This window comes from Saccopteryx leptura, chromosome 5, assembly GCF_036850995.1.
Source record: "Saccopteryx leptura isolate mSacLep1 chromosome 5, mSacLep1_pri_phased_curated, whole genome shotgun sequence".
In the NCBI taxonomy this organism is placed as follows: Eukaryota; Metazoa; Chordata; class Mammalia; order Chiroptera; family Emballonuridae; genus Saccopteryx; species Saccopteryx leptura.
The window spans coordinates 170,655,583-170,679,667 of NC_089507.1; the positions used below are offsets into that span (position 1 = coordinate 170,655,583).

The 24,085-nt window shown below is 46.8% G+C and overlaps 1 protein-coding gene across 3 annotated transcripts in view; it reads right to left on the reverse strand.

The window, feature by feature from the left end:
* The window catches only part of SLC39A11 (solute carrier family 39 member 11), a 293,358-nt gene that overhangs the window by 246,170 nt on the left and 23,103 nt on the right, over window positions 1–24,085 (reverse strand). For all 3 annotated transcript variants that reach the window (XM_066386759.1, XM_066386758.1, XM_066386760.1), the window contains exon 4: window positions 6,316–6,474. In XM_066386759.1, the coding sequence (XP_066242856.1) occupies window positions 6,316–6,474 (159 nt within the window). The remainder of the gene's footprint in view (window positions 1–6,315; window positions 6,475–24,085) is intronic.

The window sequence follows — 24,085 nt, forward strand, 5'->3', positions numbered from 1 at the left end:
ACACAGGGACAGGCCCGCACAAAGGAAAGGCCACGTGGGGACACAGGGAAAAGGCAGGATCTATAAGCCAAGGAGAGAAGCCTCAGAAGAAATGGAACCTACCAGCACAGTGATCATGGACTTCCAGCCTCCAGAACTGAGGAAACACATTTCTGTTGGTTTAGCCCTCCCCGTCTGTGGTGTTCTGTTATGGCAACCCCAGGAGATCAACACAGGTGGATGGACGGTGAAGCAGAGGCTCGGTCTGCAAAATCTCGTCTCTCTCTAACCTAGTCCCCAGACAATGTGACTGCCCGACCCAGCCCCAGCCCAGCCTCTTCTGGTGACACAGTCCTGTTCCCACTCTGGAGAAAATGCCGTTGCTCTGCCGAATCTCTCCAGTCCAGCCAAAACGTCAACCGATCGGCCCCAGGATGCACCTAACAGTATGAGGCGCTGTCTATCTCAGACCTCACAAAGCATAAGAAAGGAGAAAACATTAAAATTAGGCAGAGGGCCAGTCCCACTGGAGAGGTAGTCAGGCTCCTCTGACCTTAGGCTCATGCTACGAACTCTGCACTTTCTCCCTTTTGTTTTCTGTAAGGTGTTCTTGCCATCTCTCAGCCTCTCTCTCCTCTGTAAGGCATTCCTTCATAATGCAAATCAGAATGTTAAAGATGGGGAGACTCTCTGAAGGAGAGAAAAACATGCAAACACCCCTCTAGGGCGGAAAGTAATCACCTCCTGCAACATCCGTCACTCCCTCCTTGTCACGTGTGGACCCTCACACCAACTCCAGCAACCCACCCACACTGCCAGCAGGGGAAGCTGGGTGCACGTGAAAGGTGTGGGCACGCACTGCTCGTTTAACTTTGCTGCTGAGGCCTCTCCTTTGCCGCCATGAAGAAAACCAAGAGAAAGTGAACAAGTGGAGGGCACAGAAAAATTAAGGAGAGAGCCAAGAACAGTAGCGCCCCTACTGCTTGCCCATGTCCCCCAGAGCCTGTCTGGGCAGGATGACCAGCCACGCTGTCCCAGATGGGACAGTCTCAGAGTCACAGACACCCGCTCCCTGCCCGCCCCCTCCCCCCCGCACACCTGGGGCAGCCTCGGGAGAGGTCAAATCCTGAGAGAGTGCGGGTGGGGGTGACCAGGCACATCTCGCAGCCGAGCAGACTGCTAAGATGTAAACCAAGCGGCAAGAAGCATGCGGCAACAACACAGACAGTGTGTCACCATTTGTTTCTCGGAAAACACAAAGCAATTACATTCCCAGATGCATGGAGACACACATGGACAAGCACGGGGCAGGCTACGCGGTGACAGGGAACTGTCTGCCGCATGGCCCGAAGACGGCCGGGTGCTGTGTAGGTATTAACATTACTGCACCTAAAAGCCATTTCACTTTTAAAAAGAACACACGGGAGAAGGCACAGCCTGATTCCAACTGTGTAAAAATGTGCACACACATAAGTAAGAAGAAGAGAGAGCTAAAGAAGACAGGGTTCATATCGCTATTGAGTTGACTTAAAGCATACTTGAACAACATGAGTAAATGGGGAGAGTGTTGGTATTTCAGTATCTAAAAGACACACATAGTTTGTTTTCTTAAAGGAAAAAAAAGGAAGGAGAAAAAATCTGGAAGAATACGCACTAAACTGACTGCAATCATCGACTGGCGCATCTGGGGACAGAATGGGAAGAGGAGAGTGTCTTAGTCCATTAGGACTGTCGTAACAAATTAGCACAGTCTAGGGGGGCAGGGGCTTACAAAGAACAGAAAGAAATTTCTTCCAGTTCTGCAGACTAAATCCAAGAACAAAATTCTAGTAGATCTAGTGCCTGCTGAGGGCTTCCTTCCTTCTTGCTGCGTCCTCAACACAGTAGAAGGGGGCATTCTGGGGCCCTTCTAAAGCGCACCAGTCCCATTCACAAGGGGTCCACCCTGTGGCCTGCGCAGTTCCAGAAGGTCCCGCCTCCCAGTACCATCACACTGGGGATTAGGTTCAACATATGTGGATTTTAGGAAGACACAGTCTACAACAGAAAGGCATTTTCATATAAATTTTTTATTTCATAAGGTTTTGTGTTGTACTGCTGTAATACTAATATCACTAAAAATAGGACAAGGGGCCTTGTGAACACATGCCCTGCCCTCCTTCCCCACCCTCCCCTTCTGCCTACCAGAAAAAAAATGCCTCCTTTAAACTGAAGGTGAAGCTTCCCGCCCGCCGTCATCCTCAACTTCATAGAGAAGCGAAACCGCAAAGATCATAAAAATGTCAATATCTTTGACATATTTCTCATCCAAATGTCAAAATGTCAATGTCAATAGCTATTCAATGTCCTTTCTGTTTCTCCTTGGGGCCATCCTAGCGAGGAGGGGGACACTGGGCTTGGGCTGGCCAAGTCTCATCCCCCACCCCCCAGCTTCTTGCCAGCCCCTTCCGGGGCAAGCAGGTTACACCCTCCCTGCTCCCCTGCTCCTTTCCCCCTTTCACAGAGCCGCCATTTGGCAAAGCCGCCACAAATCCCTGGCAGTTCATTTCCAATTAATTGCTACTGCATGAGCCTTTTCTACTCTATTGCCAGATAATAAATAAAACCAATACCCAGTTTGCAGAGATGCTTGATGCATCTTAAGTTAATAAAGTCATGGTGGCTTTGACCAGACAGGCTGTAATGAGTAAAACCCCTTCCATGAGCCATATTTTGCTTTGGATCCAAAAAGAGGACAAATGAATATCTGAAAGGCTGGATGAAGGGTGGGGGAATCAGAGAACAGAGTCCTCATTAACCATTTCCATCCCACCAACCCAAGAGTCTTACTGCTCTTCAGGTCCCAGATCTTTAGAGATACCAAGGGAGGGAAGTTCTGGCACAGGCAGGCAGTGGGACAAATAAGCCAAGGGCAAGAGCTCAAGTCAGGGAGTTGCTGCAGAATCCCTCCAGCTACACCTCTGTCCCCTGGACCTCCTCGCTGCTGTTTTCTCCAGGGGAAGTAGCACAGAGACCAACCCACCACCTCTCACCTGGCAAACTCCATGCACTGTCCAGAACACAGAAAGGAGGTCCTAGGGCAGTGGTTGGCAAACTCATTAGTCAGCAGAGCCGAATATCAATAGTACAACGATGGAAATTTCTTTTGAGAGCCAAAATATTTTAAACTTAAACAGTGTGTCTGTAAAGTCATGGTGCACTTTTGACCAGTCACAGGAAAGCAACAAAAGACGATAGAAATGTGAAATCTACACCAAATAAAAGGAAAACCCTCCCAGTTTCTGTAGGATGATGTGGCAGCATGTGTGCATGCGCAGATGATGACGTAACACCGTGTATACAACGGAGCAGCCCACGGCCATGCCAGTCGAAATGTGGACGGTACAGAGGAAAGTTCAGTGTGTTCTGTGGCTCGCTAAATTCAAATCCGTGACCAAAGTGCAACGTGAATATCGGCACGTTTATAACGAAGCGCATAGGAATAACATTACTCGGTGGGATAAGCAGTTGACGGAAACCAGCAGTTTGGTGGAGAAACCCTGTTCTGGTAGGCCATCAGTCAATGACGAGTCTGTAGAGGCTATACGGGATAGCTACCTAAGGAGCCCTAAAAAATCTGTGCGTGAGCCCACATGGAACTGCACTGAATAGGTATGAAAGTGGGAGAGTTTTCCTTTTATTTGGTGCAGATTTCACATTTCTATTGTCTTTTGTTGCTTTCCTGTAACCAGTCAAAAGTGCACCATGACTTTACAGACACACTGTATATAGGTAGGTATATTTCTTATTGAGGTAGCGCCTGCACATGGTATTTTGTGTAAGAGCCACACTCAAGGGTCAAAGAGCCACATACGGCTTGTGAGCTGCAGTTTGCCCACCAGGGTCCTAGGGCTTTCTCCAGGCAGGCCCCCCGTTATCCCACGGGCCCTCCCTCAGGGCTCCAGCCAAAGCCTTCTGCTCCCACAATTCCCTCCTGCTTGTGGGCCATCTGCTAAAGAGTGGGGCTTTACCGTAAGCTGGAATGACCCAGAAATGGAAAAGATCTCAAGCTGAATTTGCCCACAGAATTCCCCAGAGCTTCCAAAGCCACTGCCTCATAACCTCCCAGGGCAGTGAGCATCCTGAAACCACTTTCTGGCCCCCAGAAGACTATATTCCCGTGGGCACTTAATTTGTGCTGGACAACTACATGGACTCTAGGTCAAAACCGACAAACTGAGACTCCACGAAGGATCTTCCACAGATCTGGCTGCTGCCCGTTATTCTGTCTCAGAGCCGTGGCGGACAGGCTGTACCCCTCCCCCGAGACAGCAACACTGGTCGTCAGTGACTGTGGCAATCAGAAATAAGTCTCTATTTATAAGATCCCCCAAGACAAATTCCCCTTCCCATATCAACAACAAGAATTAGTTTCTTCTCACATGTCCTAGAACAGATATACATACTTAGGGTCAGTCTGAGCTTTCTGCCAACTGGCAAGATGCTGGGCATTAATGGTTACTTCACCTTTAGATCTTTTCATTCTCTCCTTAGGTGTTCACTCACCATTCCCAAACCATTTCTAATTTTTTGTACAGTCTATCTAAAACTTTCCCCTGGGATCATCACCATAGTCAAAAGCATACATTAAAACAAACAGAAAACAAAAGATTAAAAAAAAAAAAGGCACTGCTGTACAACTTGTACAGTACAAATTGGCCAATGACTATTTACACTGCCCAGAGAAAGCCCCTCCACTCAGATAGCTAATCAAATACACCTGACCCCCTGCACATACCCCAGGACCAGAGAATGGTGACCCACCGTGACTGCAAAGAGATCTCTGCAAAATACTGTCCTAGAAGCCCAGCGAGGCCCAGGTGCGGAGGCACAACCTCACAGGGGCTGTGAAGAGCCACTGAGCCAGCCATTGCCTGCGGATGGGAACTAACGCCACTGACCCACAAGATCTTCCTGCCAGAGCAAGCAGGATACCGCCCAATATCAAGTTCACACATTAACAGGGGCAGTTTGCGAGCCCAATATGGCCGGCCATATAGAAGACCACTCAAAGCTATTGTCACAGAAGGGAAGCCTAGCATCCAGGAAGTAGAAACTGACATGGCCATTCAAGCTTTAAATGAAAGAAAAAAAAATGATAATATGGTTTTTCCTCTGAGACCATCTCATGGCTTCCTATCCAACCATCATATCCAGCCGTCTGGTCCAGAGAACGGTCCTTCTGTGACATGAGTCATCAGTTTCTTGTGAGCCCCAGGGCCAAGTTCCTAGGAACTCTTTTTTCTCTTTCTCCCATTGGGAATTTAAGGCAAGAAAGAAGACAGGTAGGCAGGGAAGAGAATGCCAGCATGTACCCTCTCTCCCAGGGTACATGTTTAGCCACGTCCAGTGAGCCTGGCCCGATCCCCGATCACCCTCATCCAACAGCATAAACGGCCTTCGACCCCACTGCTCCCCACAGGGTCTCTCCTGCGCCTGTTCCCTTTACGGGCAAACAGAGGTCTCCCGGGGGCTTCTGCCCACCTCCAGGACTCGTAGGGACAGCGTCTGACAGGCTGCCTGAGCCCCCACTGGGCTCTGATTGACGTTGGTTCTTCCCTACTGATGGCAATGCATGCAGACAACCCAGTTTTAGTCAATGGCCTTCAGTTAGAATCTCACGGGCTGGCCCTGACTCTCTCTTTAAGGATCCCAGCCAGACATCAGGCTGCAGTTCCTATTGTGCTCTTTGCACATGCACAGTCCCCAAGCACAATCCACCAGCCCTATGCCGGTGCCTTTTCAGATGTTTTCATTTTGACTCTGCTGCCATAAAGCAAGTTATCCTCAGGTTACAGGAAGGAGAGATGGAGCTAAGGGACACACAGCCAGTGAACAGCAGTGAGTTCCACCCAGAGCCCTGCTACCCAGGCTCCCCGCCTCACCCTCCTATTAATACATCCTTGTTGATGTGGTGCTGTCTCAATGGTCCTACGCTATAATCGAGTATGTTGTCATCTCCCTAGTGACATCATAAGCTCTCTAAGGGTCAGAGTCATGATCACGGCCACTTACTTCTCCCAGTCTCTAGCTCCATTCACATACACGGAGCCACACGGTGGACTGTCAGCTGCACTCTGCATTTATAATGAAGTCTGACATTTAAGAATTGAACTTAGCAAAACGTAACCAAGGGGATGATTACTCACATTACCAAGAGCTTATTTCCTTTTAGGAACAATATCAAATTCAATTCCTTTACATAAAAGTCCTTCATGGCTTGCCATCTCTGTTTCAGTATCACTGGCTATTTAATGGAGGCATTCGTGCCCGTAGCACCAGGAGACCAGTACTCACCAGCGGAGGCATCAGGAGGTCGGCCAAGTAGACGAAGGAAGCTCCGAGGATGAAGCCAACAGCCACGGGGAAGAAGGCAAAGGCACCAAAGCCCCCAGAGGACGTGGCCATCTCAACCGCCGGGGCCAGGAGAGACCAGTAGGAGGCTGCTAACATGACCTGCAGAACCACAGGGAGCAACAAACCATTAGACCAACCACAGAAGGCCTCCCAAGGAGGGCCTCCAGTTGCTCTCTGTGGCCCAAACTGAGCCCTACAATTTCACATGTGTTGTTAGGCCTTTCACCCTCCATGGTAGGTACCATCCCAAACCAAAAGCCATTATCTGAATTCCTTGTAACTAATGTTGTAAGAACTCAATTTGGGGTAGAATGGAGTTGACTTTGAGAGGATGGAGTCTGGTTTTGCTGCTATCTAGCCTCTGTTTCAATGGTTCTCAACCAGGGGCCATTGTGCCCTCCAGGGGACAACTGGCAATGACTGGAGACATTTTTGGTTATCAGGAGGGACATCCAGTGACTTGAGGCCACAGATGCTTGTAAACATCCTACAATGCATAGCCCCTGTCAACAAAGAATTATCTGGCGTCAACTGTCAAAAGCAGTGTTGAGAAATCCTGTCCTAACTAAATACTTCCAGAACACATTGCTTCATGAGCGCTGAGGCATAAGACAAAGGTCTTCCTTATCTCCCTTCCATTTCTACATATTAGCTCTAGGCCCACTCTTGGGTACACCCTAGGATAGGCCTTTCCTCTGTGATATGTGATATAACCTTTGAAATATTTCAGGACAACCCGCAAGTCAAGGTCAGCTTGGTCAATTCTCCTATTGCCGAGAAGGAAGCCGGGAGCTAACACTTAATCTGCTGTTTCCACGGAGCAAGGCTCACATTGGCTATCTTATTTTACCATCACAAAAACCCTGAGAGGTAGGTACTGTTTTCTCTTGCTATTTGTAGATAAAGAAATTGGATCTCAAAGTAATAAGGTAATTTGTTCAAGATCACACAGCCAGCTAAGTGGCAGGTTCAGGGAACTGAGCCACCAGGACCATAATCACCTCAGTGAGGGGACAAATACAAACGGGAGGTGGAAAATGGCGCTGGAGCCCAATCTCACTGAGGTCAAATCAATAAAGGATTTTCCAGTGTTGGGCAAGTTGAACAGTCATCCACAGCAATTTACTCCTATAGACGCAGGGACATCATGGCTGGATTTCGCCCACCACCCATCGTAACCACATGACAGACATCAATGACGTAAAATGTTGAATGAGTTTCTAAAAATGGCTTAATTGTGCCATGTCTTTAAAAAAACACATCTGCATCATCCATCTCCAATAATAAAGTGAAGGAACCAAGTGTTACAAAAGTCACAGTAAAGAACAACTCGTGCAGAAAAGTTATTTCCCTCCTGCCAATCCTCATTCATCTGCACACCATTTGGTGCCCTGGGCTAGATTCTCCCTCCCAGCAAAAGTCTCAGTGCTACTCCCAGAAAGCTGCAAATGCTTCAGAAATTCCAACAGAGAATGAAAATGCCTCATCAGTTCAGTCCCATGAGACCACTGAAAGAAGCCTGTGGGCTCCTCGTCCATGTCCTGGTCTCACCCATCCCTTTCCCGGACTGCTGTCTCACTGGCCTGACAATTCAACAGTCCCTGGTAGCTGCCATTCACGGAAAACTCCCCACTGAGGGGTCCTGCAGAGAGCACCTGTCCAGCAACCTCTCTCCCACATCCACACCACCCACAAATCTAAATCCATGATCCAGGTAAGCACACTCACTCATCTCATCCTCCAGTCCAGTCCCTCCCCGCATTCCATCCTTATCAATGTAACTGTCCCATCACACATTCAGGGATGCCCCCCACCCCACATCCCCCGCTGCCCAGCTAGGAGTAAGGGTATCATCATATGAAAACAGGAGGAGACCACAAAAGTCTATGTGCTGCATGGGAGTGACTGATAGGCTCCCATATCCCAGCTCCGCCCCTTCCCCAGCCCCACCCACCCCCACTCCCTGGCCACTTCTCTCAAAGCATGTTCCCTAAACTCCTTGCACAGGAATCCCCATGTCAGGCTCTGCTCCTGGGGAAGCCTGCTGAAGACCACCTCCCAGGCGCCCTTCTCAGGAAGACTTATAGGTGTGCTTTCGCAGTTAGGAGGGAGCAGAACAAACAAGTCGGGGATGGGAGAGCAAGGAAGGCAATCCCCAGGCTGGTGGTGAAAGAGGATGCCGGGAGCATCAGTTCAAAGACCCTGCGAGCCACAGGCAAGAGCCCAGGGTCAGGGGGCTCCCAGGAAGAGTGAACTGTGGAGCCCTGTTAGGTTTGAATGTGTGCAAGAGATCTGCACTTCTGGGTGGGAGGCAGACAAACAGTGGGCAAAGCAAGAACGTGAGACCTTCACTAATTCTGAAAAACACAAAAATTGCACCAGAAAGGAAACAAATGAATAATATTTATGGTCTTAATAATGTGAGCTATTTTTATGTATCATTAATTTCCTTATTTATTACAGCTATGTATATATATGTATATATATCTCATATTCACTTTGCCATTATGAAGTCTACAACTCAGTGGCACAAATTACATTCAAAGTGTTGTACAACCATCCCCACTATTTCCAAATCTTCCCTCCACCCCAAACAGACGCTCTGCAAGCATTAAGCAGTAACTCCCCATTCTCCCTCCTCCCAGCTCCCAGGAACCTCTAATCTACTCTGTCTCTATGAATTTGCCTATTGTAGATATTTCATATAAATGGAATTAAACAGTCTTTGCCTCTTTGCGTCTGGGTTATTTCACTAAGCATAATGATTTTGAGGTTGATTCACATTGTGACATGTGCCAGAACATCATTCCTTTTTATAGCTGAATAAAGATCTCATTTATGAAGCTGTGACTATTGAACTAACCTGAAATACACAAATACACACACACACACACACACACGCATGCTCACTGTTATCAACAGTATAGGATGCAAGTAGGAATAAAAGAGCCAGATCCTCATCTTCCAAACTAGAAAATCATTAGAAATCTTTAAAGCTGAAAAAGTCCAGAACTGGCCAAGTTAAGTCTCCAGGTGAGACATGTGGAGACAAAAAGCTGAAGAAACAGCTAAAAACGGCTGCTCATTTCATCCCTGAGAAACAGGACTATGGGGCAGAGCAGGTCCGCAGATGCCGGGTTTTTGTCATAAGCCCAGTAGAACAACCTGACTTTTTAAACTATGAGTGCATATCTTTGGGTGGGGGGGGTGGGGGTTAAATAAACTGATATCATTTGAAAATATACTAATATACAGAAGTAAACATTATAGGTAAACTTATAATTTTGAAATGTTTTAATAATAAAAAGACTCTGATTTCCTAATGAAAATGCAACAGGGGAAAGCTCCTACGTACAAGAACTCAATTTCCAGGAATGTTTTTGCCCAATTATGAGACAACCACTTGGATTGTGTATTTTTGTTAAAAGTACCTATATCATAGCCCTGACACCAGAAAACAGAAAGGGACGGCAGGAAACCCTTAAAAATCAGCAGATTATTCATAAGCTCTGAGGAAAAAAAAATCCCCCATTTCCCTTCAGTTAAGTCACAAAACCTAGCAAAACTCAAATGCTCCTTTTTCTCACAATATCATGCAAAATACCACAGGGATCCATACTTTATAATGCTATTAATTTCTCTCTGGTGTCAGAGGTACCAGCACAGAATAATCAAAAAGAGATCAGCTAACTCCCTCGCCTATAGCAGTCAAACCTTTTCATTTCTGTGTAAGTGCTCATTTTGGGACAATTTCAGCTCTGGAAGTAAGAATAAATTGGTAAAGAGTTCCTAAGGGATAAAGACATTTGAATCTTCAGGGGCATTTAAGCATCTCTTTTATCATAGTAATGACAGCCTAAAGACTAGAAGAAAATCCACGCCACAAAGTAAAATTTCCCTCTTAATAAAATGGGGAGAGAAAGAAAGACTACACACTGCTCACTTAGCATGCACTGAATATCAGTAACTGTGATTCAAGGACAGTATCTCTCTAGATCGGGTGCGTGCAAGTCCACAGAAGACAGGAACACCGATTCAAAGCCACAGCACCCAACTCGAGGCCCCCCAGCACGGGCCCTCCATCAATGTGTGTGAACACCGATTCAAAGCCACAGCACCCAACTCGGGGCCCCCCAGCACGGGCCCTCCGTCAATGTGTGTGAACACCGATTCAAAGCAACAGCACCCAACTCGGGGCCCCCCAGCACGGGCCCTCCGTCAATGTGTGTGAACACCGATTCAAAGCCACAGCACCCAACTCGAGGCCCCCCAGCACGGGCCGTCCGTCAATGTGTGTGAACACCGATTCAAAGCCACAGCACCCAACTCGGGGCCCCCCAGCACGGGCCCTCCGTCAATGTGTGTGAACACCGATTCAAAGCCACAGCACCCAACTCGAGGCCCCCCAGCACGGGCCGTCCGTCAATGTGTGTGAACACCGATTCAAAGCCACAGCACCCAACTCGGGGCCCCCCAGCACGGGCCCTCCGTCAATGTGGGTGGAAGCAAATGGACATGGACTCTGACCTCGGGGCCGTTGTATAATTGAGGAGGCACAAACTTGCAATCCGTATAAATCAAGGCGATGATTACTCCCCAAGTACAGAAGTCAAATAATGTGATGGACTCTTGTCTCCAAATCAGATATAAAATTAATTTGTCAAAGTCAATTTCTAAAGTCCTTAAGTAATAGCTATTACACAACCAGCATGACGCTGGGCCCTAGGGGGCTGAGAGGCAGGAAAAATCATACTAAAGCTGGTCTGGGTCCCACCTTGGAGGACCTGGCCATGGGCCAGCATAAGAAAGACTACAGGAGATGTCTGATGTGATAGATGGAGAAGGCATCTGAAACAACCGAGAAAGTCTGTGGTCATTTCAAGGAAAGAGATGGCAATGTTGTAAAATTTTTTTTAAAAATTAAAAATATAAAAATAGAACATCAAAGAAAACACGGTGACGAGCTCTTGAAAGTTGGACATGGTTTGGGAAGGAAGATGAGGTGAGACCGTCTAGCTGGGAGGAGCAGTGCGGGCGGTCTGGGAGGCAAACGGTCCCAAAGCTTATGCTGCAGGGTGGTCAGCCTGGCTGAAAAGGAGGCTGTGTGTTAGGGTACAATGGCACAGTTGGGGGGCTTGTTTATAACTTTGGGAGGACCCAGTAGAATCACCTGGAGTTTCAAAAATTCAGAAGCTATGGCCCCTCTGCAACCAACTGAAACAGATGCTCCCAGAGAGGAAAGCAGAAGACTGGCTTCTGGGTCACTGACAGAATCTACACGGGAGGGAGGTGAAGGTCTGGCCAGATCGGAGGCCCAGGGAAGAGGGAAGACACATGCCCGCAGCCCTACAGGATGAGATCGCCCCTGTCTGTTCAATACCAAGCCACCCATCAGAAAGCCCTGAGGGCGTGTCAAGTATTAATCATGTCTCAAGCATGAGTCAAATTCATATGGGGGCTATCTCTGTACCTCATTTGTTTTTATCAAAAAGTACTCATAATATACCAGCTGCATGTAATTTTAGAGAACTAAACCTAACAGCTCAAAGTAATAACCATTTAAATCCAGCTGCAATTACAGTAATTAATTGAAGCAAATCGACCTCGTGAAAGCGATGGGCAGGGGCTCGGCCTATAATTATGTTTGTGCACATTCTCCAAACTAGGAAAGAGAACTTGAACTTAAAAAAACAAACAAACAAAAAAAAAACACACCTGGGCCCTGGCCGGTTTGCTCAGTGGTAGAGCGTGGGCCTGGTGTGCGGGAGAACCAGGTTCGATTCCCGGCCAGGGCATACAGGAGAAGCGCCCATCTGCTTCTCCACCCCTCCCCCTCTCCTTCCTCTCTGTCTCTCTCTTCCCCTCCCGCAGCCAAGGCTCCATTGGAGCAAAGTTGGCCAGGGCGCTGAGGATGGCTCTGTGGCCTCTGCCTCAGGCGCTAGAATGGCTCTGGTTGCAACAGAGTGATGCCCCAGATGGGCAGAGCATCGCCCCCTGGTGGGCATGCCGGGTGGATCCTGGTTGGGCACATGCGGGAGGCTGTCTGACTGCCTCCCCGTTTCCAACTTCAGAAAAATAAAAAAAATTAAAATTAAAAAATAAAATAAATAAAATAAAAAAAACCCTACCCTACGACCCAGTGATTTCTCTCCTAAACAGATGCCCCAAGAGAAATGAAAACACACAGCCACACTAGACTTACACAAGAATGTTCACAGTAGCTTTATTCACAGCCCAAACCTGGAACCAACCCAACCATCCAGCAGCAGCAAAATGGATCAACACATTGTAGTGCATTTATATTTATAAAACAAAATACTCTTTAATGTTAAGGGAAAACTGATATCACAACATAGATGAATCTCAAAATCATTACACTGGGTGAAGAAACGCTGTGTTTATATATCATGATTCCACTTAAACAAAGGAATATGCAAGACCAATCTATGGTGACAGTGGTCATAAAGTAGTCACCCTAGAGGAGGGGCAGAACTGACTTAGGTAATAGAAGCTATTTCTGGGGTGACAGAAATGTTCTCTACTCATTTGAATGGCAGTTACACAGGTATATAAAATTGTCAAAACTCATTTGGCTGACACTTTAAGATCTGGGCATATATGTCAATTATATCCATTTTTAAAAAACCTTAGGAAGGCTGCCCCACGTCCTGATGAGCCACATTCACACTATGAAAAGTATTATCAGGGCCCCGCTCAGTTGGATCAGTGGACAGAGCATCGACCTGGTGTGCAGATGTCCCAGGTTTGATCCCTGGCCAGGGCACACATGAGAAGGGACCATCTGCTTCTTTTCCACTTCCTCTCCCCCTTGCTTCTCTCTTCCCCTCTCGCAGTCAGTGGCTCAGCTGATCCAAGCGTCAGCCCTGGGCACTAAGGAGAGTTCAGCTGATTTGAGCACTGGCCCCAGACAGGGGTTGCTGGGTGGATCCCAGTTGGGGCATATGTGGCAGTCTGTCTCACTATCTCCTTGCCTCTCACTTCGAAAACAAACAAACAAAAAACATATCTCAGAAATCAGGTTCAGTGTGTGGGATGCCCACCTGGACTGGAGAAATGGCAGTTACACCTAAAATAAGACCACTGTACTCCAAAGTCAAATACCATTTAGACTCTTTGTTGGGGTTCACCATTCCTCTTCCGAAGACCCCCTATTTGATTGATGGAGCAAGAATACTAATTACTTGAGTCCTTTCAAGATAGATTCACACTAGTTAGATGTCAAAACCATTAACTCTATGCAGATTTTAAAAAGAGGGGGAGGGGCATCCTTATGGAACCTGTTCACCAGCTGGTCACCAAGACAGTGAGAACACGGTACTGCCCAAAGCTACCTCTCTGTGGCATCCAGCCACCAATCCATCAGCACCCTCTCAACTTCAGCCTGTTGACAGACAATTGCACCAGCTGGTCAAGCCCTCCCCACCCAACACTACCACCCACTCACGCTGTTCCAATCTGTCCCCGCTCTGGCTGCTAGGGGAGCGGCCCCTGCCGACATCTAAAGGGAGAGAAGAGTGAGCCCACTGAGAAAAGGACGCAAACACCCAGGTAGGAGAAGTGTCTGACCCGCTTCCCTGATCTCCCTTCAGAAAGGGGACAAACCGCCCAACTACCAGTTTAGGCCTCTCTCTGCTCAAAGGAGAGGCTTTGAGGCAGGCTCTCCATGGTCAAGGAGAAGGGAAACGCCACCCCTTATTCCAGACCAAATCACGTTACATTTTCACCACTCAGGAAAATGTGGGTTGTCAAAGCGTTTCCTGTCCTAACTCACCTGAGGTACGCAAGAGACTGCCTCAGTATGGGGAGTCTCCCCGCCCTAGGGAGATAGAGGCCAGAGGTCAGGAGTGATGGGTCAGGACCTCGGGAAGGAATTCCACAAAGTATAAAAAGTCCCCCACCTAGGTTTTTCTGATTTAATAACTAAAGACACAGGAAACAGTTAAATTTGAATTTCAGATGAAAAATTAGTAGTTATATTTTATTTTAGGCATGTTTATACTAATAAAAAAACAGTTACTTATCCGAAATTCAAATTTAACTGACCATCTTATCATTTATCTGGTAACCCTGGCTAGCCCCACCAGCAAATCTGGGCAGATCTGCCATCTTTTCTTTTTTCCTCCCCCTCCCACTTTATGAAAGACAATCATCACAGAGGATAGAAAGCATGACTCAGGAGTCAGACTACTTGATTCAAACCTAAGCTCCACCAACTCCAAGCTCTCCACTAGAATACCTAGGGTGAGAGTCATCTCTCCAGGGCTACTATTTCTCCATATGGAAAAATGGAAATAATAGTAGAAATGGTGACGTTCAAAAGTAAAATGGAAATTAATAACAATGATGGCATTTGTATCAAGACTGACCATGTGCCAGGAAGTTTCCTGATCCTCCTGGCATTAAGAGTAAGGTGCGTTGGCCCTGGCGGGTTGGCTCCATGGTAGAGCATTGGCCCGGCATGTGGATGTCCCAGGTTTGATTCCCAGTCAAGGCACACAGGCAAAGAGCCCATCTGCTTCTCCACCCCTCCCCCTCTCCTTTCTCTCTGTCTCTCTCTTCCCCTCCCGCAGCCGAGGCTCCATTGGAGCAAAGTTGGCCCAGGCACTGAGGATGGCTCCATGGCCTCTGCCTCAGGCGCTAGAAGGACTCTGGTTGCAACAGAGCAACACCCTAGACCCCTAGATGAGCAGAGCATTGCCCCCTGGTGGGTTTGCCGGGTGGATACTGATTGGGCGTATGCAGAAATCTTTCTCTGTTTCCCCACTTCTCACTTTAGAAAAATACAAAAAAAGAAAAAGAAAAGAGTAAGGTGCGTTATCCCTACTTCACATATGGGGAGATTGAGGAATGGAGCAGGCAGGTAATTAACAAAACCCTACAACTAGTAAGCGGCAGAGCCAAGACTCGATCCCACCAGGGTGGCTCTCAAGTGCCTGCTCTTGACCTTACGACCATCCCCAAGGTGGTGCTTATCTCCCAGAGTTTTTATAAGGACTAGACGCAATAAAGCCTCTAAAATGCTTAGCATAAAAACTGGCCTAAAGACTTGAGTGCTAGAGACTGCATGTGCGTATGATGTGTCTCTCTCTTTCCTTTTTTTTTTTTTTTTAACTATTTTTAGAGCAAATGCTATGTGAGAAAATAACCAAACAGGAGAAAATCGAGGACCTCAAAAGGAACCAAGGGAATTCAGGGAGGGAACATGCATAAAGAGAAAAATGTATTATTAATATGAGAGGGATATGAACACGTGTAATAAACCTATGAAAAAGGACAGGATGCTGGAGGAGAAAAAGAAAAAAACAACGGGAAAACAAGGAAGATTTTTCAGAAACTAAAACTATGGAAACAACTAAAAAAGAACCATTGACTCTTTTTATAGAGTTAATAAAGTCAATGAAATTTCCCACCATGCAGAATAAAACAGCAAAGCGATTTAAAAATAACCAGGAAAGTAAGGGCCCAGGAAGTCCAAAAGCCATCTAATAAAGACTAATAAATAGAGAACAGAGGCCCAGCGAGGGAACCATTAAAGGGACATAAAATAACATTTGCCAGAATTGAAGGGCACTGGTTTCCTAATCAAGAAACTGCAGAATAAATTTATTTAGAAATGTAGGGGAAATTTTCTCAAGAAACAGACAAAAGTGACTACTTCTAGATAAGAGGATAGTGTCATAGAGGATGGTAGGAGGACTACATTTTTCTTATTATTATTTTTTTATTTTTTTATTCATTTTAGAGAAGAGAGAGGGATAGAGAGAGAGAAAGGGAGAGAGAGAGGGCAGAGGAGCAGGAAGCATCAACTCTCATATGTGCCTTGACCGGCAGGCCCAGGGTTTCAAACTGGCGACCTCAGAATTTCCAGGTTGATGCTTTTTTCACTGCACCCACAGGTCAGGCTACATTTTTCTTATTTTTATAGGCCTTTTATTAATATCTGTACTTTCTAGACAGGTTCATCGATTACCCTGATATAAATGAACAATGATTCCAAAAAATCAAGCCCAACTTCAATGTACAACATGTCATTAGTAGAAAGCATCAGGGTCACGTGCAGCTGAGGGTGTATAATTCAGTTACACCTCAATAAAGGTGAAAACAAGCGTCATGGTCAAGTTGTGTGATGAGCTACCACATATCCACCAATATAAGAAAGAGTGCAGGATATGTTCAAGGAATGTGTTTTTAGACATGATGTACAGTATGATCCCATTTTTAGAAGTTATATATAAACGAGAAAGTAGAGAAGGTCATGCCACTGAGATGAAAGGTTTGGAGGAGTCTGTGTGGAAAAGATAATCAGTTGGGGATGAGTAAGGATCCCAAAGCATAATACCCAAGTTTCCAGATTACACCAATCCCAAATTCCTCACGTGTCCTACACCCATTTCCCTTGATGTCAGATAATAGTAATCAAGAGGGATCAGGCATTTACTTCAAATATATTTACTGATTCATCTGCACAACCACCCTGTAAGGAGACAACTGTCCACTTTACAGATGAGACTTACACAGTCTAAGTAACTAGTGCAAGCTCACACAATTAATCAATTAAGAAACCAGGATCAAACCCAAGCATGGTGGCTCCACAGCTCATCACAATAGCAGAGCACACATCCATCAGAGAAAGGCCCTTCCTCTCAGTGCCCAATGCCCCCCTCCATCTTTAGCTCAACCCAGGCCGCTGGCTGTTTCAGACATTTCCTGGCATGACCACATCCTGAGACATTCATCATAATTAAGTTGTAAGGAAATTTTCAAAGTGCTTCAGAGATGTAATGCATTTACATTCAATTAGTTTCTTCCTTCACTGGGAGAACCAGAAAGACCGATTTCCCTGTAGACTCGGTGGAGAGTGGTTTCTCAGTTTATTTTTTGAGGTTTCATTCTGATGTTGCAGGGATGCAAACTGGTACATACAGGAGATCTGGAGACACTGGGTGAACCTAAAGGCAGCCGACCCCAAAAAGACTTCTAATGTACACACCATGCTCAGTCAACACAACTTTAAAAAATATTTTTGAATGTCAACTATGTTCTAACCCCTGTACGAGGGACCAGTGCTCAGCAGTGAGTAAGACAGCCCCCGCCTTCTAGATACATCAAGTTTGAGAAGAAAAAAGTGAACAAGTAATTAGAGGCCACAGACAACTGCTATAGAGAATAAGAAGAGAGGTACAGATGCTCGTCAAGGTAAACTATGATGGGGGAAAAAAATGAGATGCTCAATTTACGAGAGGAGGAAACTCTCAATGGCTAGGACCTGGGAAGAACCATGCTCCCAGAGGGAGGGGAAGGCAAACCCCCAAGGCTGTGGGAACTGGGTCCACGGTAAGAAGGCCAAGGTGGAATACATGATAAGGCAAACTCTCCCTTGACCAGCTGGCAACAATTTACTTCCCAACTCTACACAGTGCCAGGAGCACTTCTTGCTCCAAGCCATCTGGATGCTGGCTCTCTCCAGGAGGAAGGGGCTCCCCTCTCCCAAGGGCCACATGAGATGAGTTCCCACTTAGGGTGCTCCACGTTGATTCATGGTATGGCGTGGAGGAGCATGAAAATATTTAGGTATACTAAGGCTCTCGAAGAAAGCACAGGTCTGGAGGAGGTAGGACTCTCCCTTCTCTTGCTTTAATCCATCCATCCATATTCTTTTACGCATCCTCCATCCATATCCTATTGTCCATCCATATTTGTCCATCCATACATACACAACCATCCATTCATTTATCCATCCATCCACCCACCCATCTATCCATCCATATCCACTCATTCATCCATCCATCTATCCATATCCACACATACATACTATACGTACATCCCATCCATCCATTCATATCCTTCCATCCATTTGAGCACTTACTTGTTCACTATATAAAAAAATAATAATTACTGTGAGCCTCCTACATGTCTGAAATACTTTCTGAGAAATACTTTCTGATTTATTCTTTTAAAGACTGCAGTGCTCATAACTCCCTCCCCCTTTCCTTTATGGTTCTCCATCACACGTATCTGTCTGACATGCTGCATGTCCTATGGTACAGTTTGTTTATCATGTGACTTCCTGCTAGAATGGTAGTCCCACAAGGGCAAGAATTTTTGTTTGCTGTTTAGTGTTTTGTCCACAGTGTCCAAAACTGTGCCTGGCACACTGGGGTGGGGAAAGGGTACAAGGGAACCCCTGGCGGCTCTCTTCTTTTCCCTACTGCCCTACATCCCATGGCCACGTCAGACAAAGGAGTCCAGCACGGAATGCAACACAGCCTATCTATTACATGCAAATAACAAATCCTACAGCTACAGGATTATTATGAGGGTCAGATGGGGTAATGGAAGGGAGAGTGCTTTGGAAAATATAAAGCAATAAACCAATGACATATAATATTTGGGGCTCATGAGCCCATAAGATGCCAAGTGTTCCCTGCAGTCAGTTATGGATGCCCCCACCTCATGGAATTCTTCCTGCATAATTGCAAAGTGTCCCACAAATTCGAATTGGTAATCTACTTAAAGCCTATACACAGGCTGTGATGCTGTACCTCTTCTTCCTGCCTTAAATACAATACTAATCTGTTTTCCCCTTGTTTATGTGTTTAACAAATATAAATTTTTTCCACCACTCCCTCCCCCCCTCCCAGAACTAACTCACTCAGCCCCAGGGCTGTCGTGGTAAATTTCTTCACAAGAAGACCAGAGCTTTGGAAACTGAGAGAGGTTTCCAAAGAAATATTACAAAAAAGTCTGTGCACAAGTAAGGAAGGTTGCCCTTCACTTGCCTGTCAAGTGTACAAATCTCCCAGAGCGGAATCTCCATCGGGCCTGAGAGCTCTATTCTGTTAGCTGTTTGGCCAGTCTGGGGAAAGAGCTCGTGGCGCTGAGCCAAAGTCAGATGTGGCATTAAAGTCAGCAAAGACCAGCTTCCACTAGCACACTATTAGAAAGCGTTTGCCTCCCTGGTATTTTACTCTCTGCTCCAGAAGGCACAGAAGCATTAAACAGTCGGGCAGGATTTTCCTCTCACTATATGCAAGAGGAAAAGGGGGGAGGATTTTGGTCTTGGTCCCGGTGGAGCTGTGAGAAACCTGGAAGTAAGAGGACTAGCCACTAATCACAGCGCTTGCAGGAAGCTCACTAGAAATACAACCCAAGGGCTCCGGACTCCCTGTCTGAGCCCAAACACTCTCCTTATTACTAGAGCTCTGCTTCCCAGCCTTGGCCTTAGCTGCCCAGATTGGGGGGGGGGGGGCTCTTCTCTGCATAGAAAGCTGCAGTATTACAAAGGCACACCTAAGGGCCTACTCCTGGGGGGGGGGCACCATGGAGGGGAAGAGAAGTGGAGTAAGGCTTAGCTCCAGCCTGCACCCAACCCTCACCTGGCCCTGGGAAAGGCAGCCAGCAAGGCTTCTTGGCTCATGATGACAGCTCCATGGCCTCCAATTTGTCACCATGCTCATGGGGACAATGAAACAAAGAGAAACCTCAGTCTGGCACTGTCCCTCTGCTCTGCCCACACTCCTCTCCCCCTGCCCCAGAAACACCAGGATGGGCTTTCTCTCCACTGCTCTGCCCTCAGCCAAATGCTCTTTATACCCATAAATTATATTCATAAAATGAGGAGACTCCCCTACAGAGAGGAAAGAAAACTGAAGCCTGAATTTGAAAGAGAATTTTTATCCTTAAAAAGAAAAAAAATCAAAGTCATACAGGTGGTTAACCAAACCAAGCAATGCCGAAGCATGGAATGTATGACATGGTGTTTCTCTCGGCCCCATTCAGGGCCACAGCCTGGACGCACTCATGCTCAAGAGGGGCAGTGACAAAAAGATTCGGGGAGGTGACATTACTGTTAGCCACAGAATGCCACCTCGCCCAATAGTGCATTTTTGCTTCCAAAACAGTACAAACCCTGGTACTGAGAAGAATTTAGACCAAACCCTCTCCTCTCAGGAGACCAGAACACCTAAGACTAACCTGGACCCATAAAGGTTTTTTGCTTCTCTGCTGCTCAGAGAACAAATTAAGCTTCACAGGGTCTTCAGATTTCTTCCTCAGGGGATGGGGAGGCGATGGGGGGCGGGGGGAGTTAGCAAACTGAAGAGAAACTGAGAAAGCCAGCATTTCCTTTCAGCAGGTGGGAGTTGGGGCCCAAAGGGAAGTGGAGAAAAGACAGAGGGAGAGGCCATGCAGAGGAACAGTGACTGCTGGCAATGGCAGCAATGAAGGCAGGAAGATAACAAAAAAGAAACATGGATCCTGGAAGGTTAAGCTGTCAGCAGCCATGGCCTCTGCAGGGGAGGTGGCACACGCTGGGGCAGAGCCACCATATTTTGCAGGCTCCTCCCATCAAGAACTGTAAAGTGTTTCCCCACCCACTAAATCCAGGTGGGCCTTGTCACTTGCTTTGGCCAATAAAATGTGACAGAAGTGATTCTGTGTCATTTCCAGGGTCAAGGTCTCCTGGAAATCTTGCAATTTCCACCTGAACCTTCTTGGAACTCTTCCAAGTCATGTAAGAAAGCCTGGACTAGACTACTGATCTGTGAGCCACTGTGTAGACAGAGGCCCAGGCAACAGTCAGCATCAAGGCCCCAGACCCGTGAGTGAGGCCCTCTTACATCCCCCAGCCTAGGTGAGCTTCCAGATGTCCACAGCCTCAGGAGGGACTCTAGGCAAGGCCAGAAGAACCACCCAGCTGAGCCCAGCCAACCCACAATCATAAGAAATGATTGTTGTTGACATAAGCCACTAAGTTTGGGGTAGTTTCTAACTGACATAGAGGTATGGGGGACATTTGCTGTATGTTGGCTATGCAACATCTATTACATTTCTCCCTCCACTATTTAGTCATCTTATCTAATGGGGGAGGGGAGACAGGGCACAAGTCCCAGGCCAGCCCAGTTGACATACCACATCCTCATGGCAACAAGGATTAGCATTCAGGGATGAGCACATAACCCAAGTCAGGCCAGCTATTCTTTGCCCATCAAACTCAATTCCAAGACCATTTGAGCTAAAAAATAAAGACTTCTCCTTTCTCCGAACTTGAGCCTAAAAGGATGTAGACAGACTATTTGAGGGTGGAGCCACATAGAGAAAAGAAGGGCCAGGAGATGGAAAAACCCAGATCCTGGTGATATTGGTTGATCCACAGATTGTACTGGTATCTGAGGACAGTTCTATGTCTGAAAATTTGAGACACAGAACATAGCTCATACATGTTCTTTCTTCCTTATGGCAGATCAAGTTTGTTTTTTAATCACTTATGAACCTGGCTGATACAGAGATGGAAGAATTTATTTTTTATTGTATGCCCTTTGTACTACTTGAATTTCTTACCAATTTCATTGAGTATGCCTCCATGTTGAAAGAAACTAGTTAACGAAAGAAATAATACAACTCATTTAAAAAATAGCATATAAAAAATGTGCACAGAGAAGATGAGTCAATAATAGTATTTGGGCTCAAGTTCCCTCTGCACTAGGTTATGCGGCTGAAAGCATTAGTTGCCTGCTCCAGTTTCCATTCTCCCCTCTCCCTCAGTGACAGAATCCCAGTGTTTACCTGGGCAAGTTACGTCCCAGCTAAAAGACCATGTATCCTAGCTTTCCTTGCAGCCTGATGAGGCCATACAAGTAAGTTCTGGCCAACAAGATGTAAGTGGAGCTGTCATTCAGGACTTTCAGGGATCACCCTCCCTCCTGCTGCCTGGAAGGCAGATATGATGACCTGAGTTCTAGCTGCCATCTTGGGCAAGAGAGACAAAAGCTTGAGTTGGGGGCAAAGCAGTGAGCAAACGAGGAGACCCCTGGTGACTCCATGGACCTACTTTCCCAGCCACAGTCTCTGGATTTCTTCCACCCAATAGGAGTCTTTCCAGTTTAAGTTACTCTTTTTCAAGTTTCAGTTACTCTCAATCAAGCCTAATCCTAAACAAAGCAGCAGGAAACATCACCATCAGTACAACTAGCTGTAGGTAACTGGTTGCTATGGAGACCACCCCAACACACAGATTCCAAAGTACAAACCCACTCACATGAGAAAGCCCTGATGTGAACCTCAGAGACTTCCACACTCCTTCACCTCCCCATTTCTGGTAGAGTCACCCTCAGCCCATACCCAGGCGGATGATGCCAAATCCTCCAACAGCCCCAGAGGAAGTAGCCCCAGGAGTCCAGAACCTGTGATAGGCTTACACCTCTTTGGCTGCTGTCACAATCAAAGGATTGCCAATCACTCTCAGTTCTCCAGTAGGAGTGTCCTTCGTTCTCTTCCTAACTCCTCTGCCTCTCCCCAGAGTCAAGGCTCTGATAAGTCATTGTACCGCCTAAAGTAATACAAGAGCCTCCAGCCTGCCTCTCTACCACAGGCCTCCCCTGCACACTCCCAACAGGTGTGCTATTGGCTACCCACAAAATTCACTTCCTGAAAGTACAGCTCTGATTATGTTACTGTAAGGCCAGTATCCACGGCCACCAGCACAGCTGCCTGGCCCATGCAGGTTCGCATTGGATTTGGACAGTCAGTAAAGAAACAATGGAGCCAAAAACTGGTGGGCCATCATCTTTAATCCTAGCTTGCACCCGGCAGGCAAATAAAACACACACTGGGCTACTGACTTATCCGAGTTTTCTAGAATCAAAGGTTTCTAGCTCACCAGACTTATTCACCTCTGTTCCCCATTTCCTTCCTTCTCCCTGCACAAACTGCACAAACTGGCTTCTCACTCAACACTCCACCATCTTGGCTGTTTCTCCTGGCCTCCTCTACGTGGCCTTTCTCTGCTCTCTCCTCTAATGCTAATCTCAGGAACCGAGAGAGCAAGCTCCCAGTCTGCCCCCACTTTATAGTGTAGAAATCAAAACCTTTAATCCAATATACAAAATAGGGAGGTCTCTAATACAAAGTCACTTATCTGAGGCATGATGGGATTGTACCACCCCACATCCAAAAGGGTGGAAAAGGCTTAGTCCTAAAACCAAGCCCCAGGCTACAAGGATCCTGCCTGTCCACAGCCTGCCCCAACACACATTAATATCACCTGGGCGAGGGCTTCCACGTGGGCAGCGCCATCTTTAGCAAAGTGAGCATAATATATTTTATCTGCCCAACAGTCACCTTCTCAACCTCTTCAGGATCTCCCCATCAATCTGGAGAACAAAGCAGAAATTTTGTTCCATGGGACTCCAGGATGTCCATATCCGGCCCAAACCAACTTCTCTGGCCTCTCCTTCCAACTGAATCAATTGCCCTTCCTTCAACGGCCCTGTAGTTTCTACTCTTAGTGCTTCCAATTTACTGTTCTTTCTACTTATCATTCATTCCCTTTCCCTACTCCCTCTCGACATCCTCAAAGTCTTCTATTCTGTCTAAAGAGTCCCCAACTAGAAGTAACCTCCCAGTGCCTGGGTTGTCATCACCTTTTGCCCTTTACCTTCTTACAACCACATTCTGATCTGTCTCATGATTACAGGTGAATATGACTTCTCCTCCCTGTCCTACCTTAAACACTTTAGAGGGAGGAATTATATCTTGCTTCTTTGCATACTCCCCACAATGCCTTGCACACAGTAGGTGCTCACTAAGTGGTTGATGGTGGCTTGGCCTGAAGGCAATTCTCTCCCTGCCCCCACATTCTGGGCTGGCACTCTCCAAGGAAGAAAACAAATGGCTATTCTGCAGACAGAAC